Below are 14,558 nucleotides of genomic sequence, written 5' to 3'. Positions count from 1 at the left end.
CGAAAGGAGTGATAAAGAGGATGAGGAAGTCGACTCAGAGACTGGGGGAGATAATGAGAAGGGAGGCGAGGAGGAAGTCAGAAATGACGAAGGAGAAGAAAGCAAGCCAGATCTCGATGGCGAAGAAGAAGTAGATACAGACGCATCCTTGGGAGAGACCGACACATTACATAATGAAAAGGAAGGAAGGCCGACGCATTCTTGGGAGAGACCAATTCCAGCGACTCTACCGAGGCAATGGTAAGTAATACCGATTGATTGACCATGTATTGTAGAAGTAGAGAAAACATATTTTTTGGGTTTGTAATACTAGTATAACATAGTATAACTGTTTAGGTTTGAAAAACTGGTATATCTAGGTATAACTATATGTATTGGAAAAACTTGGTTTTACTTGGTAGAATTATTGGTTTGGTATAACTTGGTAATACTTGAGACAACTGTTTGTTGCAGGATGCTGATGATGATGAACCGATGCACTACAACCTATAAGAATGTATTTCCCAGCGGCGGAGTCAAGAAGATTAAGTTATCTACGAGGTGTTATATAAAAGAAGTTTTGACAACATTTGATAAATTGAAGCATCCGCTCACTACGTTTGAGAGGAATTGGTTTGAGAACCGTTCACAGTTCAAACACATTTGGCAGTTGTCAAGAGACGGAAATCACAAGGTTATGGGCATGTCGATGCTCCTTCTCCGAACGACATGCATTGAAAAGCAAAGGGAAGTTTTGGTCGTTGTAAATGGTGTTCCCATCCATTATGGTATCAAGGAACACGTCTTGATATCATGATTCAATTGCCGCAACTATCCAATTGACTATAACAAAGCTGGAAGTAATAACTTTATGAATAATCATTTTTCGTCTAAGAAGGTTACTCGTGAAGAAGTGAGAGAAAAGCTCAAGGAGATGGTACCTATGGAACGGTCTCGAGATAGGTTGAAGATGGCTGTCATATACTTCTTATACAGCATTGTTAGAGCACCGGTAAAGACAGGAGAACAAGCAAAACAAATTGATGATTTTTTACAAAGCACGGTTAATGATCTTAATTTTTGTAAGATGTTTCCTTGGGGGAGATATTCGTTTAATTACATGCTCGGATCGATAGCTCACACGATGGATCATTTTGATTGGACCGCCACAAAAGGTGTATTTTGGCCGGTTCTAGGTTTATGTATTCCTTTGGAGGTAAGGAAAATATAAATGAGATATTGGATGTTGTTAATTGTTCTTATAATTAAAGCTAATAAAGTCTAACTATATGTTTGTTGTGTAGCTTTTAGCATTTGAGGCAATCCAACATTTGAGGAATCAATTCGTAGAAGATAATCCAGGCGCAGACGTTAAATGTCCTAGGATGTGCAGGAGAAAGTTTAAGAAAAGCGAACTGAGAAGGTTTCCTCTTGAGAGAATAAATGATGAACTTGGTACAATTGAGGTTAGTTTTTATAATTATTCTTATCATCCTATTTATCCTTTGCATATGAATGAGTTTTTGGATAATAGGTTTTAATCTTTATATGTTTACAGGACATAGATAGTATCCTAGTACCTAAAAATGATAATGAGAGGTCTCTAATGGGTTTTAATCACTGAAGAAGATGACGTCGATGATGCACATGATGTTGTTGTCAACAGTTAGGTGCAACATATGCATAGAGGATATCATGTCAGGTTTGAAAATATGTTCAATGAAGATGTTCAGTCCCGAGCAGTTGGAGGAGGAGTAGGAGGAGTAGGAGAAGTAGGAGGGGAACCTAAGAACGTGAACGAGGAAATAGCCTTGATTGAAGGACTGGTATACCCTCGTGTAGCTGATTTGGTGGATTTTGTAAACACCATTAAAAATGAGATGGGAGAGAAGATGAAAGAAATTGTGGATAGACTTAATAGGTGGGAAGATAAAGTCGCAACATTGGGAGAAAGAGTTGCATCATTGGAAGAGAAATCGAAGGTAAGATTTGTTTTTTTGGTAATACTAGAGTATAACAGTTAGTTGGTAATACTTGTTAACACTAGATTATTCGATTGTAGACGCATGAAGATACTGTTGGTCCTTTAGACCCTGGAGACCATTCAGACCCTGCACCAAAAGATACGGCTGGTCCTGCAGACCCACCACCAAAGCGTATGACAAGGTCATCAAGAAATCAAGGGTTAAGACTGTATCTTCCTGTTTTGTATGGTTTTTGTAAACCTTGGATGTTGTGTCGTTTTCGTCTTTGAGCAACTTGGTAAAACTTAGGAAAAATATGTTGTGTTGATTTTATTTTGAAATACTTGGTATTAATATCTTAAATTATTTTTGACTTTGAGCAACTTGGTAAAACTATGTTGTTTTAATTGGTAAAACTTGGTAAAAATTGGTTGGTAAAACATGATAAAACATAGAGAATTCTTAAGGGAAGTCTTACAACATATAGATAATTAGTACAAACAAGATAAAATTATGAAAATCAAGGCATACGCAACACTAACTCCTTCAGTTTTGCAATCTCTTATGCATTAGCATCCGCAACACTCATCACAAACTTTTTTAGGTTTGCAATCTGCATACGCATTTGCTCCATCTGAAATCCGAGGGTTTGGAGTTCACGGACTGCTCATCAACCTCCTTCCTTAATTTACTCACTTCTTCTTTCACAGCATCATCCCCGTTTTTTCAAACATGGAAGCCATTATCCTACACATAAAGATAAATACACTAGAATTCGATGTCATTAATAAACGAATCAATGCCATTACACTAAAATCACCTCAAACACAATGCATTTGAAGTATCTCCTTCCTTTGTCCACTTCGTTTGGAGAAATCTCTTCAATGATGCTTGCATAACATGAACAAAATCTAGGAATGACGTAGTTACCATCAGTCCATCACCATCAGAGTAGGCATATAATCCATTGATTAGGTTTTTATTCCTTTTCATTTCTCTGTAGTATGGATCCTCCTCCTCCATGTTAGCAAACTTAATGAAATTCTGATAAGAAATGGAATAATGAGATACCGAGATCTTATCCAAGTGAAATCGAGACAATATCAAAAATAGATTGTGATAAATGAAAGAATCTGAATCCGAGATTGTGAAAGAATTGATGGATAATGACATAATGTCAGATACTTCTAGAAAAGAGAATAGAGATCTCGAGAGAATGATATAATTTGGGGATTTTTGAATTTTTTGGAAAGTTTAGGAGAGGGGAATCGAAATTTTGGGGAGGGAAATCAAAATTTTGGTAAATTTTTAGTTGTATCCCCACGTGCGCCGTTATTTCAATCAACGTAGTTATACCAGAGATTTTAGTTGTACCACAGTCCCACAGAGATTTTAGTATTACGTATCATTAACATTTGTTTTTCTAGTTTTTTTTTTTGTTAACCATTGGACCACAACAGGCCGGCCCAGTAGCCTAATCCCTACATTCGTAGGGAGCGGGACTCGATCCCTGGTGTGATAGTGCCTTGTGCATTAAGGACTTACCATTGGCTACTGCACTAAGGTCACTTCACATTTGTTTTTCTAGTTATACAATTGATTTTTAGTGTTTAAGGTATGATTTATAGTGTTTTATGCATTCATATTTGTAAAACACTAATTTTTGTAACTTTGTCATCCTACAATGAATATTATTTAAGAAGTGATCATAAAAGTATAAGAAACATATTGTTTAGATTGGTCGATAACAACCTACTTTGATATAGATTGTTATTTATTTTCGTTAAAACATTTTAGCATATGTTTATAATGTTTTCAAACCCAAAAAAACGTCGAGACAATATTATTCCTATTTTTTTTATTTTTTTTTCTTTAAATAATCCATATTTTCAATCAATATAGTTTGGCCAGTTGTACATGTTTTACGGTTGTACCTGTTTTACCAGTTTTACAGTTGTACCTGTTTTCCAATTTTATCGAGTATTTTCCAGAGTATTACAGAACCAAAATATAGTATTACCGAGTATTACCAAGTTGCAACATAACCAAAATATAGTATTACATAGGTCAAGCTCTTATCAAACAGTACTACTACTACCATTTCCAAATATCAACCATTGGAGTCTTTGTTTTGGTCGCTTCTTATTTTGTGTCCTTGGACACCTTTCACCAAACCGATGGATTCTTTATAACTTTCTTTCTTCCCTGCTTGTTTTTCCGAGGCGGAGGTATGATTTTTTTGTTTTTGATCTCATCTGGGACATCCCATTTGTGACCTGTTTAGCACTAAATATAGTGTCCTATAATACGCCATTGCCTACAGCTCTGTCCAATAATATTTTGAACACAACTCATGTAGTTGGATCTCACGAGTTCTATCTTCATGCCTTAAGAATTCAATGTAAGCGGCTACATCGTGAAAACAAGGATACCTTTCAATATTGAACACCTTCCAACTGCAACTTTTGTGAATCAAGTTCATGAAATAAGGCTTACGATCACAATCGACGATATTGTATTCAAGTTCGAAACTGTTTAGCTCCATCACAATCAATTTCTCATCAACAGACCATAATTTGTGGAGTATGTTTTCCACTAAAGGCACCAATTTGTTTTCAATCGATCCAGCCACGAAATCCTTCTGATGGTCATTAAACCATTTAGAAAACGTCGCTATGATTGTATCAAGCAGGGATATTACGGAGTACTTTCTTGCATCCTTAAAGACGTTGTTCATAGATTCCACACAGTTGCTTGTTTCTAAGTTGTATCTTTCTCTAGGAAAACAATACATTGCCCATTTTTCTTTCACATTACCCTCCTTAAGATAATCCACCGCAGAAGGATATTGCATCTTAAACGCAATATATGCACTATTGAAATTAGCCACTGTGTAATGCCTACTCACCTCCATGAATCTCCATGCGACTACGTCTTTGTTGACGTTTGAGACATGACTTTTGACATTTTGAGACAAATGCCATATACAATATCCATGACGAGCCTGGGGTGCAAAAGCGATTGAACAAAGTCGCTCCGGTCGAAATGGTTTAGATGCAGATGAGGGAGGGTGGCCCCAAAGCGGAATTGACCGGGGGTGCTTGGTCGAAGCTCCAGTAGGTAGCCTACACATTAGCTACGGCACCGATAAGTCTTGCATTTCTATCACTAATAAATACTAACAGTTTTCAGCATCTCCAAAAACCAAGTCCAACTTGCATCATTCTCACCATCGAGTATACCAAACGCTATGGGTTAGTGGTGACGATTAGGATCTTGAGCCGAGGCAAAAATAAGTACACCACCATATCCGTTCTTGAGAAAAGTTGCATCCACAATTATTACTTTTCTCATTACTTAAAACCCTTCAATGCTAGCTCCCAAAGTTATGAATATGTACTTGAATCTTTCATTCTCATCCAATTCCACACGTGTTATTGTGCCCTCATTCACCTTCTCTAACATATGCAAATAGCAATACAACATCTTGTAGCTTTCTTTCGAGCTACCACGCAAATCGGTAATAGCTTGTTTTTTTCCTCTCAACGCTGTCGAGTATGATATATTCACACCTAATTTGGTCTTAACAAGATCCATGATAATTTTAGGAGTAGGAGTTTCCGTTTTTCCTGGAAAATGATCATGCAAAAGAGCTGCGACTAATTCTGGTGTTTCATACCTTTTCACGATGCTGTTGGTTCTAGTATGCATCTTGGTGTGCCTTCTAATCGAGAAAATAACTATATTTCTAACCCTTGCAGCTCGTAAACCCCAATTGCATACATCTTTAGTACATTTAAGCACTAAACGTACAGGATCAAACTTCTTAATAACAAAACCATAACTGAGAACAAATGCGGCTTTATTTACCATATCTTGCAATGCCTTCTTATTAGGAAATTCTTGATGGAGACTCAAACCCAAACCGTCTTCCCATGGCTCTACAAACTGACTAGCTTCTACAACAGGTGGGGGCTCTACATATTCGATCTACCTATACCGTTATCCACACCTTCATCACAAGATACGATTCCATCACTTTTAATTTTACTACCATCAACCTCCTTTATCAGCTCAACATGTTCTTTTTCTACATAAAAAGTGATGGCATTACATCCTACTTCATCATAGTTCATACCAGTAGAACTTTTCACCAATTTTGACACTTGCACTGGCTCTTCCGGATTAGTGATGACCTCCACATACAATATACATCTACGACTCTCCTTATCAATGGACGATAGATAAACTTGAATATCTTCATTGTCAGTAATAGTCCATGGATCCCTACTTCCAGGGGCGGAGCGAGTAAGGTTGGAGGGGGGGTCAGCTGACCCCACTAAAAAAAAATTGGTATGTTTTTAGTTATAAATAACAAATTGACCCCCTAAATTTTGTATTTTGACCCCATTAAATTTAAACCTTTCATCTTGATCCTTGCAAAATTTGCATTTTAGCCTTATTAAAACAAAATTTGCACTTTGATCCTCTGAAAATTTTGTATTTTTACCCTATAAAAAATAAAATTTCATTTTAACCCCATACAATTTACATTTTTATTCCATTAGAAAAAAGAAAAAAAATTATGACCCCTCTAATTTTTTGGTCTGGCTCCGCCACTGCCCACTTCCCACCATCAGTGCATTGTAAGTCAACCGAAGTGTAACTTCACTTTCATCTAATGCAAGCTTCTTGTATATCCTAGCTTCTACCATCGACAAAGTTATCTTCTCGACCGATGTCTTCATCATTAAACTATACATGCGACCTTGGCATTTAAAATGTATACTGACACTCATTTTATCCAGCCAAAACAATACAAAACTCTGTTTAGTATTACCAAGTTCTACTAGTTATTTCTAGTTTCCTAGTTGTAAGACATTGCACAGTAATACCAGTTTTACTTTCTAACTAGTTATACTATATAAAACAGTGATAAGAGTTTTACCAAGTTCTACTATCGCGAAACAGAAAAAAATTGAATCGTCGAGAGTTCTTTAATCTGCAATTCACTACGATTCCACAAATGACTCTATTTTTTGCTAATTCAAACTCCTAATCGAACTAAAAACAATGATACATGCCCTAATAATGGAATCGAGCTTAATGCAGATTCTGGAATTCAAGATCTTTCTTTCTCATCATTTTATATTTCTGCAATTCACTACAATCCACAAATGAAGAGAAGAACTTACTTGAAGGCGACTTCAATGCAGATTCTAGAAGGCACGGCGCCGATGGATATGGGGAGCTTGACGGTAGTGGAGAGAATTCGAGCTTAAGCTCGATTTTGATTATTTATTTTTTTTAAATTTAACTATTAAAAATAAAATAAAAGGGAAAATAAGAAGGAATAGTAATTTTGTCAGTTTACATTATGTTGAATGGATAAGGGATACGTAGATTTAGTAAGAAGATAGAAGATTATTGAAACAGCATAGTGGACTCTTTTTTTTTTTTTTTTTTTTTTTTTNAACAGCATAGTGGACTCTTGAGATGATTTTTTAATAAAAAAATCAGTAAATATTTCGTTGAAAAATTAGAGAAAATTTTGAAAAAGTAAACGAATTTGTGTGTGTGTTTTTCTTTTTTTTTAATTCTTCTTTTGTTTTCTTATGAAAAATGACGTCATCCGAAATAAAAAAAAAAAAAAAGAAAAAGAAACAGATTTTTTTTTTTTTTTTTTTNAACTTCTTCTCTCCTTTGGTGAAACCCTTTTGTTTCGTATCGTTTAGCTTTTCTCGATCTTCTTCCCCAATCTCTCTTATTTGTTGAGCTTCTTCTTCTTCTTTTAGATCCTCGTTTCTGGTTCTTCTTTCCTTCATCGTCTCTCTTCTGAGGTTTCAATTCACCTGAATAATACGCGTTGTGGATCTGCTAATCCCCGTTTGAATTCGGAGAACATTTGTGTGGTCAGCGGCGGAGGTTAAGAGAGAGAGAGAGAGAAGATGAGTGCTAAGAAAGTTGAAGGTTCGTCAGCTCCGGCGAATCGACGAGATCCGTACGAGGTTCTCTGTGTATCAAAAGACGCTAACGATCAAGAAATCAAATCCGCTTACAGGAAATTAGCTCTCAAGTAAGCTTTGTTTCAATCTGCGCTTAGTTTCTGATTTGCTATAATATGATTATCTTGTTTTCGCTTCAATTTCATCGGTCTTGTATGCACAATTGATTTCTTAAGGTTTCTTCTAAGTGTTGTTGTAATTGAGAAATCTGAGATTGTTCCGATTTGTGAATGAATTGAGAAGGATGATGTAGTTTCCATCGTCACACTTGAATTTGATATGTTATTATTGATCACTTTGTTTTTGTTGAATTGATATAGGTATCATCCGGATAAGAACGCGAATAATCCCGATGCATCGGAACTTTTTAAGGAAGTTGCATTTTCATATAGCATATTGTCTGACCCAGAGAAGAGAAGGCACTATGATAATGCAGGGTTTGAGGTAATATAAACTTCGTCGGTCTTTGTTAAGTTTTCTACACTACACATTCTTGCAGCTTCAGTAAGAGTTGTTGTGTTATAGGCACTTGATGCTGATGGAATGGACATGGAAATTGATTTGTCTAACCTTGGGACTGTAAATACCATGTTTGCAGCTTTGTTCAGGTTCGAGTTTGTTTACCTTTATTAAGGAAGCAATCTTGAGATCGTCTTTTATTAACCTTTTTAGTTTTTATTATCCTTATAATTGTTCACTTCAGCAAACTAGGGGTGCCTATTAAGACTACTGTGTCTGCCAATGTTCTTGAAGAGGCTATGAATGGAACTGTTACTGTTAGGCCCCTTCCTATTGGAACATCAGTTAGTGGGAAGGTGAGGGATCATGATTACATGACTGTCTTTTTACCTCATTTCATTATGTATTTGGAACTGAAAGTTATCTAATTTCTCGTATCAGGTTGAGAAGCAATGCGCTCATTTTTTTGGAGTTACGATAAGTGAGCAACAAGCTGAATCAGGGGTCGTTGTTAGAGTAACTTCAACAGCACAAAGTAAATTTAAGGTATTATTATTGGAATGCCATTACTGACCATCTTGATAATGTTTAGTGTATTCAATGCATGCTCCGTGTCCCTGGTTGCTAACTTGTAAGTTGTATCACCTAATTAGCACTATGACTAACTTCTAAATTTGTCCATCTTCAGTTACTTTATTTTGAGCAAGATTCAAGTGGCGGCTATGGATTGGCCTTACAGGTATAAATCATATATTGGTCTTAGTTTTACACCATTACTGAACTGTCTTTGGACAAGAGATTTTTTCGCTAGTTCTTAAAACAGCTTTTCCATTATTCTCATGGTGATTCCGTGACAGCATTAAGCGTCTATTTTGTTATTTCAGGAAGAGAGTGAGAAAACAGGCAAGGTGACATCAGCTGGCATGTATTTCTTACATTTTCAAGTGTATAGAATGGATTCGACTGTCAATGCGGTATGCAAATTCTGAGCTCTTTTTCCTTTCATTTGTACCTGACATCTGAGAATGTGCAGAGGTATTAAAGAAAGCCACATTGCGGTTATTGTGCAGCTAGCTGCAGCCAAGGACCCTGAATCTGCTTTCTTCAAGCGATTGGAAGGTCTTCAACCTTGTGAGGTTTCAGAACTGAAAGCTGGCACACATATATTTGCAGTTTATGGTATGAGTTTGTACTTTATTTACGATAGCTGGAGAAATTTTGAGATTGTAGTTTAACTGGTCTCTAGTTGCTTTTCAGGTGATAACTTCTTTAAGACTGCATCCTACACGATTGAGGCACTCTGTGCCAAGACCTATGAGGATACTACAGAGAAGTTGAAGGAGATTGAAGCTCAAATCTTAAGAAAGAGAAATGAGTTGCGGCAGTTTGAAACAGAGTACCGAAAAGTAAATTTCTACTATTTGAGAGCTCAGTTAGTATTTTAGGGAGACATGTAACCTGATAACCTCCATTATTCTTTTGCAAGGCGTTGGCGCGGTTTCAAGAAGTTACCAACAGATACACACAGGAGAAGCAAACTGTACGTTTGATGAATCATTTTTCTCTATATTAAAATTTATTCCTTACTGCATTTTCTACGTTAATTAGCACTCAATGTTTCTGAAAAGAGATGTTTTTGTAAACTTCGTGCACATGAACCATAAGAGCCATAGCAAATATTTTACTTTTTTTTTTCTATCATTCTAAAAGTGTTTTTGGTTTGTGGTGAAGGTCGATGAACTGCTAAAGCAACGGGATACAATCCATTCAACATTCTCTGTTGTGAAGACACCAAGCGGCAACAACTTGAGCAATGGAAGTAGTAGCAAAGCTCATGGAGATGAATCAAAAGGCGATGGGGATAGTGCGGGAGAAGAAGGCGGAACAGAGAGTAAAGACAAATCAAAGAGGAAATGGTTCAACTTGAACCTAAAAGGATCTGATAAGAAGCTTGGTTGACCAGAACAGGCTTATTTGTTGTGGGTCATTTGGTATTTTGTTCATTCGTTAGACAGAACAGAAGTGATTTGGTGACTGTTCATCACTGAGTTGCTCTTTGTAGGCATATATATTCATGGGAATGGTTTTATCAGATATTGGGAGAAAGATGCAAAAGCTCTTTAATGGGGAGTGTTTCGATTTTGTATGCATATTATGCTTTCATCAATTCATTGTTTGTTATATTTTATATTAAACAGAATTGTCATTGTGATGATATATATATTTCAAGATTCAAAATGAAATTCAGAATTTCAGATGTACTTTATTTCAGTGTTATTAAAAAAATTAAATCAATAACTAGTCTAATTAAATATGGGCAATTTGAAAAAAAAAAATTATTGAGTTTTGTTCCAAAAAAATACCATTACTTGTTTGTTTTTTTTCACAAAGAGACCATTCAAAGTTAAAACTAAACTTTATCTTTCAAATTATAAATTCTAAAAGATAAATCCTAAATCTTAAAAACTAATCTGTAAGGGGGTATTATATTTAACTACTGCCTTTAAAAGAATTAAAATGAGTTGACAAAAAAAAAGAATTAAAATGAAAAGAAAAATTAAGATTTTAATGTACTTCACAAATTCTTTCCAAAGATGGGAATTGTTTCTTTACATCCTTTTTTCTTTTTTTTTTTCTTTTTTCTATTAAACTCTAATCAAATTACATTACCATTAAAAAAATCTTAATATTGAATAAATTAGCTTTTAATAGAATTCTAAAATCAATAAAATGAATAACAGTTTATTCTTTTAAGTTCTTGTAAATTGAATAACACTATATTTATGCAGTTTTTAAATTATTTCAAATTCAATTAAAATCCTACTTTCAATAATCTTTCACATCCAAACTTTTAAATTATAAACCTTCCTTAAGAATTTTTCTTTTGTTTTCTATTAAATTCTAATCAAATCACATAACCATTAAAAAAATCTTAATATTGAATAAATTAGCTGTTAATAGAATTCTAAAATCAATAAAATGAATAACAGTAGATTCTTTTAAATTATTTTAAATTGGTTAACACTAGATTTATGCAGAATTTTAAATTATTTCAAATTCAATTAAAATCCTACTTTCAATAATCTTTCAAATCCAAACTTTTAAATTATAAACCTTCCTTATTAATCATTTTTTCCTTACTAGTGCAAAACGTAAAACCTTATATTTAGTTTCGTCTTCGTAGACAATCTTTTTTCTTCTGCTTCTCTCGTCAACCTCGTTGCTGGCTTCATTTGTTCATCGTGCAATTCCTTTATTGAAGATATTATCCTATAGTTCCCCTGGTGCTTCCTTCGAGTTTGAGACATTTTTCCGCAGGAGAAGAAAAAGTGAGACAATGAGTGCTGAAAAGGTGGAAGGTTCGTCAGCTCCACGAGACCCGTACGAGGTTCTTTCTGTATCAAAGGACGCAAACGATCAGGAAATCAAACTCGCGTACACAATCTTGTCTCACAAGTAAGCTTTCAAACTTGTCCTTTGTTCTGTTCATATGTTTTGTCCTAGTTAATGCCTTTGTTTCTTGGACGATTATGCTTTAACATGAAATCTCTTCTTATATTGGATTTAAAAGAATGGACAGGTATCATCCGGACAAGAATGCTAACAACAATCTTGAAGCTTCTAATCTTTTCAATGAAGTTGAACTTTCCTATCGCATTTTGTCTGACCCTGAAAAGAGAAGACAATATGACAATGGAGGGTTTGAGGTGGTGATTCTTGTTTTGTATGCTTAGTGTGTCACTTGTCAAAGTACTTGTATCAAATTTTTTTTTTTAAACGCATTCTTCTCGCTATAATAAGATTTGTTGTTTTATTGATATTATAGGCACTTGATGGTGATGAAATGGACATGGAATTTGACTTGTCTAACCTTGGGACTGTAGATACCATGTTTGTAGCATTGTTCAGGTTAAGTTAGTTTACCTTTTTTTTTTTTTTTTTCCATAGCTCTCAAGAAAGCAATTTGTTTCAAATCCTCTGTATTAACCTTTTTATCATCCTTATCAATGTCAACATTCAGACACCTAGGTGCGCCTGTCAAGACTACTGTATCTGCCAATGTTCTTGAAGAGGCTATGAATGGAACTGTTACAGTTAGGGGCCTTCCGATTGGTACTTCAGTTAGTGGGAAGGTGAGGGATCATGATTACACCACTTTCTTATTTCTTTGTGTACATTAGAACCGAAGTTAATCTAATATCTCTTATCAGGTAGACAAGCAATGCGCTCATTTCTTTAGAGTTACAATAAGTGAACAACAAGCTGAATCAGGGGTTGTTGTTAGAGTAACTTCAACAGCACAAAGCAAATTTAAGGTATGCTCGGAACTTGGAAGCTGTTTTGACCTAATTAATGCCGTGATTAACTTCGAAAACTGTCTATTCTCAGTTGCTTTATTTTGATCAAGATTCAAGTGGCGGCTATAGTTTGGCCTTACAGGTACAAAGAGTGTTTCTCTTCGTAATAAAAGAGTATTGTTCGTAGTATTATCCTAATACCTGAGAAAGCATGATGCTTCTATTTGTTCTTGCAGGAAGAGAGTGTGAGAACATGCAAAGTAACATCAGCTGGCATGTATTTCTTGCATTTTCAAGTATACCGCATGGAATCAACAGTCAATGAGGTATGCAATGTTCCATAATTAGCTGACATCTTAGAATGTGCAGAGGTATTAACGAAAACCACATTGCGGTTATTGTTCAGTTAGCTGCAGCCAATGACCCTGAATATGCTTTCTTCAAGCAGTTGGAAGGTCTTCAACCTTGTGAGGTTTCGGAACTGAAAGCTGGCACACATATATTTGCAGTTTATGGTAATGAGTTAGTTATTATATATCTTCTCTTTCTGAGACCTTAGTTTAACTGGTCTCTCGTTACTCTTTAGGTGATAACTACTTTAGGTCTTCTTCCTACACAATTGAAGCACTATGTGCCAAGAGTTATGAGGATACAACAGAGAAGATGAAGGAGATTGAAGCTCAGATTATAAGAAAGAGAAACGAGTTGCGGCAGTTTGAGGCAGAGTACTACAAAGTAAATTTTTTATAATTGACCTCAGTTAGTAGTATTTACTAGGGAGACATGTAACCTGATAAATTGTTATACTCATTTGCAGGCTATAGCGTGTTATGAAGAAGTTACCAACAGATATACCCAGGAGAAGCAAATTGTGCGTTGATGATGAATCTCTCATATCTTTTTATAACAGTTTTATTCTTTTATTGCATGAGCTTTGTGCTAGCAATGAGAAAGCACATAGACCACATAATACAACTCCCAAGTGTTTAATCTTGTGTGCTTGATGGATGATGGTGCAGGTGGATGAACTGCTAAAGCAAAGGGATACAATCCATTCGTCCTTCTCTGTCGTGAAGACACAAAGTGGCAACAAATTGAGCAATGGAAGTAGCGGCAACGCTCAGGGAGAGGAAGGCGGACAAGAGAGTAAAGACAGGTCCACAAGAAAATGGTTCAACTGGAACCTCAATGGATCTGATCATAAGAAACTTATTTGATCTCCGAAAGTGGGCCGGGTTTGTTCTTACCCCGGTACCTCAAAACTCAACTGGCTCATGGGTTTTGTTCATTCGTTTATGTTGTGGTTCTTTAAGGTAAAAATATTTTCATCGGAATGATCGATCTTAAGAGAGAAAGATCCATAAGCTCTTTAATTTATTGCAAAAAGATTGTTGTGGTCATCGGAAAGTGTTTCAATTTGGGTGTTTAAGCTCAGCTTCACTCTTTATTAGGGCTACTCTTATTCACTTTGGGCCATATGTTGGTTACTGGTTAGAAAAGTAGGTTTAAATTCTTGTAGCATCGGGCCCTCAACTAGAACATTTGGACAAGTTAAGAATAAATTTCCAAAAAAACAAAAACTACAATTAAAGACTGATCGTGAAATATTCATTTCATTCGATACAAGAAAAAAATTGGGAAATTATGTATTATTAATTTATTAGATGTCTAATAGAGAGGAAAAAGTCGAAGCTAAATATGTTTAATGTGATTCTCAAACTTTAGTCTGTATGAGTATGCTAGAAGTTACTTGCTCTTTTCTTAATCAAAGTATTTTTAAAGTGATTGAAATGTCAAATGACTAGATTTCAACTAAACATCGTCAATAAGTAGTAAGGATGTCGAATTATATA

The 14,558-nt window shown here is 35.4% G+C and overlaps 2 protein-coding genes across 2 annotated transcripts; both read left to right on the top strand.

The window, feature by feature from the left end:
• On the top strand, nucleotides 7,638–10,624 carry LOC104787877 (chaperone protein dnaJ 15). Its single transcript, XM_010513526.1, has 11 exons — nucleotides 7,638–8,019; nucleotides 8,269–8,392; nucleotides 8,474–8,556; nucleotides 8,652–8,763; nucleotides 8,849–8,953; nucleotides 9,096–9,146; nucleotides 9,292–9,381; nucleotides 9,478–9,586; nucleotides 9,665–9,813; nucleotides 9,894–9,947; nucleotides 10,139–10,624. The coding sequence occupies exons 1-11, from the start codon at nucleotides 7,892–7,894 to the stop codon at nucleotides 10,364–10,366; spliced, it is 1,233 nt and encodes a 410-aa protein (XP_010511828.1). The 5' UTR covers nucleotides 7,638–7,891; the 3' UTR covers nucleotides 10,367–10,624.
• On the top strand, nucleotides 11,745–13,922 carry LOC104787875 (chaperone protein dnaJ 15-like). The gene is made up of 11 exons (XM_019245545.1): nucleotides 11,745–11,863; nucleotides 11,988–12,114; nucleotides 12,234–12,316; nucleotides 12,429–12,540; nucleotides 12,619–12,723; nucleotides 12,797–12,847; nucleotides 12,942–13,031; nucleotides 13,112–13,220; nucleotides 13,292–13,440; nucleotides 13,523–13,576; nucleotides 13,725–13,922. Exons 1-11 carry the CDS (start codon nucleotides 11,745–11,747, stop codon nucleotides 13,920–13,922), a joined length of 1,197 nt encoding a protein of 398 aa, XP_019101090.1.

The sequence above is a fragment of the Camelina sativa genome, chromosome 5, assembly GCF_000633955.1.
Source record: "Camelina sativa cultivar DH55 chromosome 5, Cs, whole genome shotgun sequence".
NCBI lineage: Eukaryota > Viridiplantae > Streptophyta > Magnoliopsida > Brassicales > Brassicaceae > Camelina > Camelina sativa.
Note: the sequence above shows the minus strand (reverse complement) of the source record. Positions and strands in the feature narration are given on the sequence as shown.

Excerpts from the sequence above, each read along its gene's own strand:
- LOC104787875 (XM_019245545.1), top strand. The coding sequence starts at position 11,745 with ATGAGTGCTGAAAAGGTGGAAGGTTCGTCAGCTCCACGAGACCCGTAC. Across the intron at positions 12,848-12,941 it reads GCTATAGTTTGGCCTTACAG|GAAGAGAGTGTGAGAACATG; the intron begins GTACAAAGAGTG and ends TTGTTCTTGCAG. Across the intron at positions 13,032-13,111 it reads TGGAATCAACAGTCAATGAG|TTAGCTGCAGCCAATGACCC; the intron begins GTATGCAATGTT and ends GTTATTGTTCAG.
- LOC104787877 (XM_010513526.1), top strand. The coding sequence starts at position 7,892 with ATGAGTGCTAAGAAAGTTGAAGGTTCGTCAGCTCCGGCGAATCGACGA. Across the intron at positions 8,557-8,651 it reads ATGTTTGCAGCTTTGTTCAG|CAAACTAGGGGTGCCTATTA; the intron begins GTTCGAGTTTGT and ends TGTTCACTTCAG. Across the intron at positions 9,814-9,893 it reads TTGAAACAGAGTACCGAAAA|GCGTTGGCGCGGTTTCAAGA; the intron begins GTAAATTTCTAC and ends TTCTTTTGCAAG.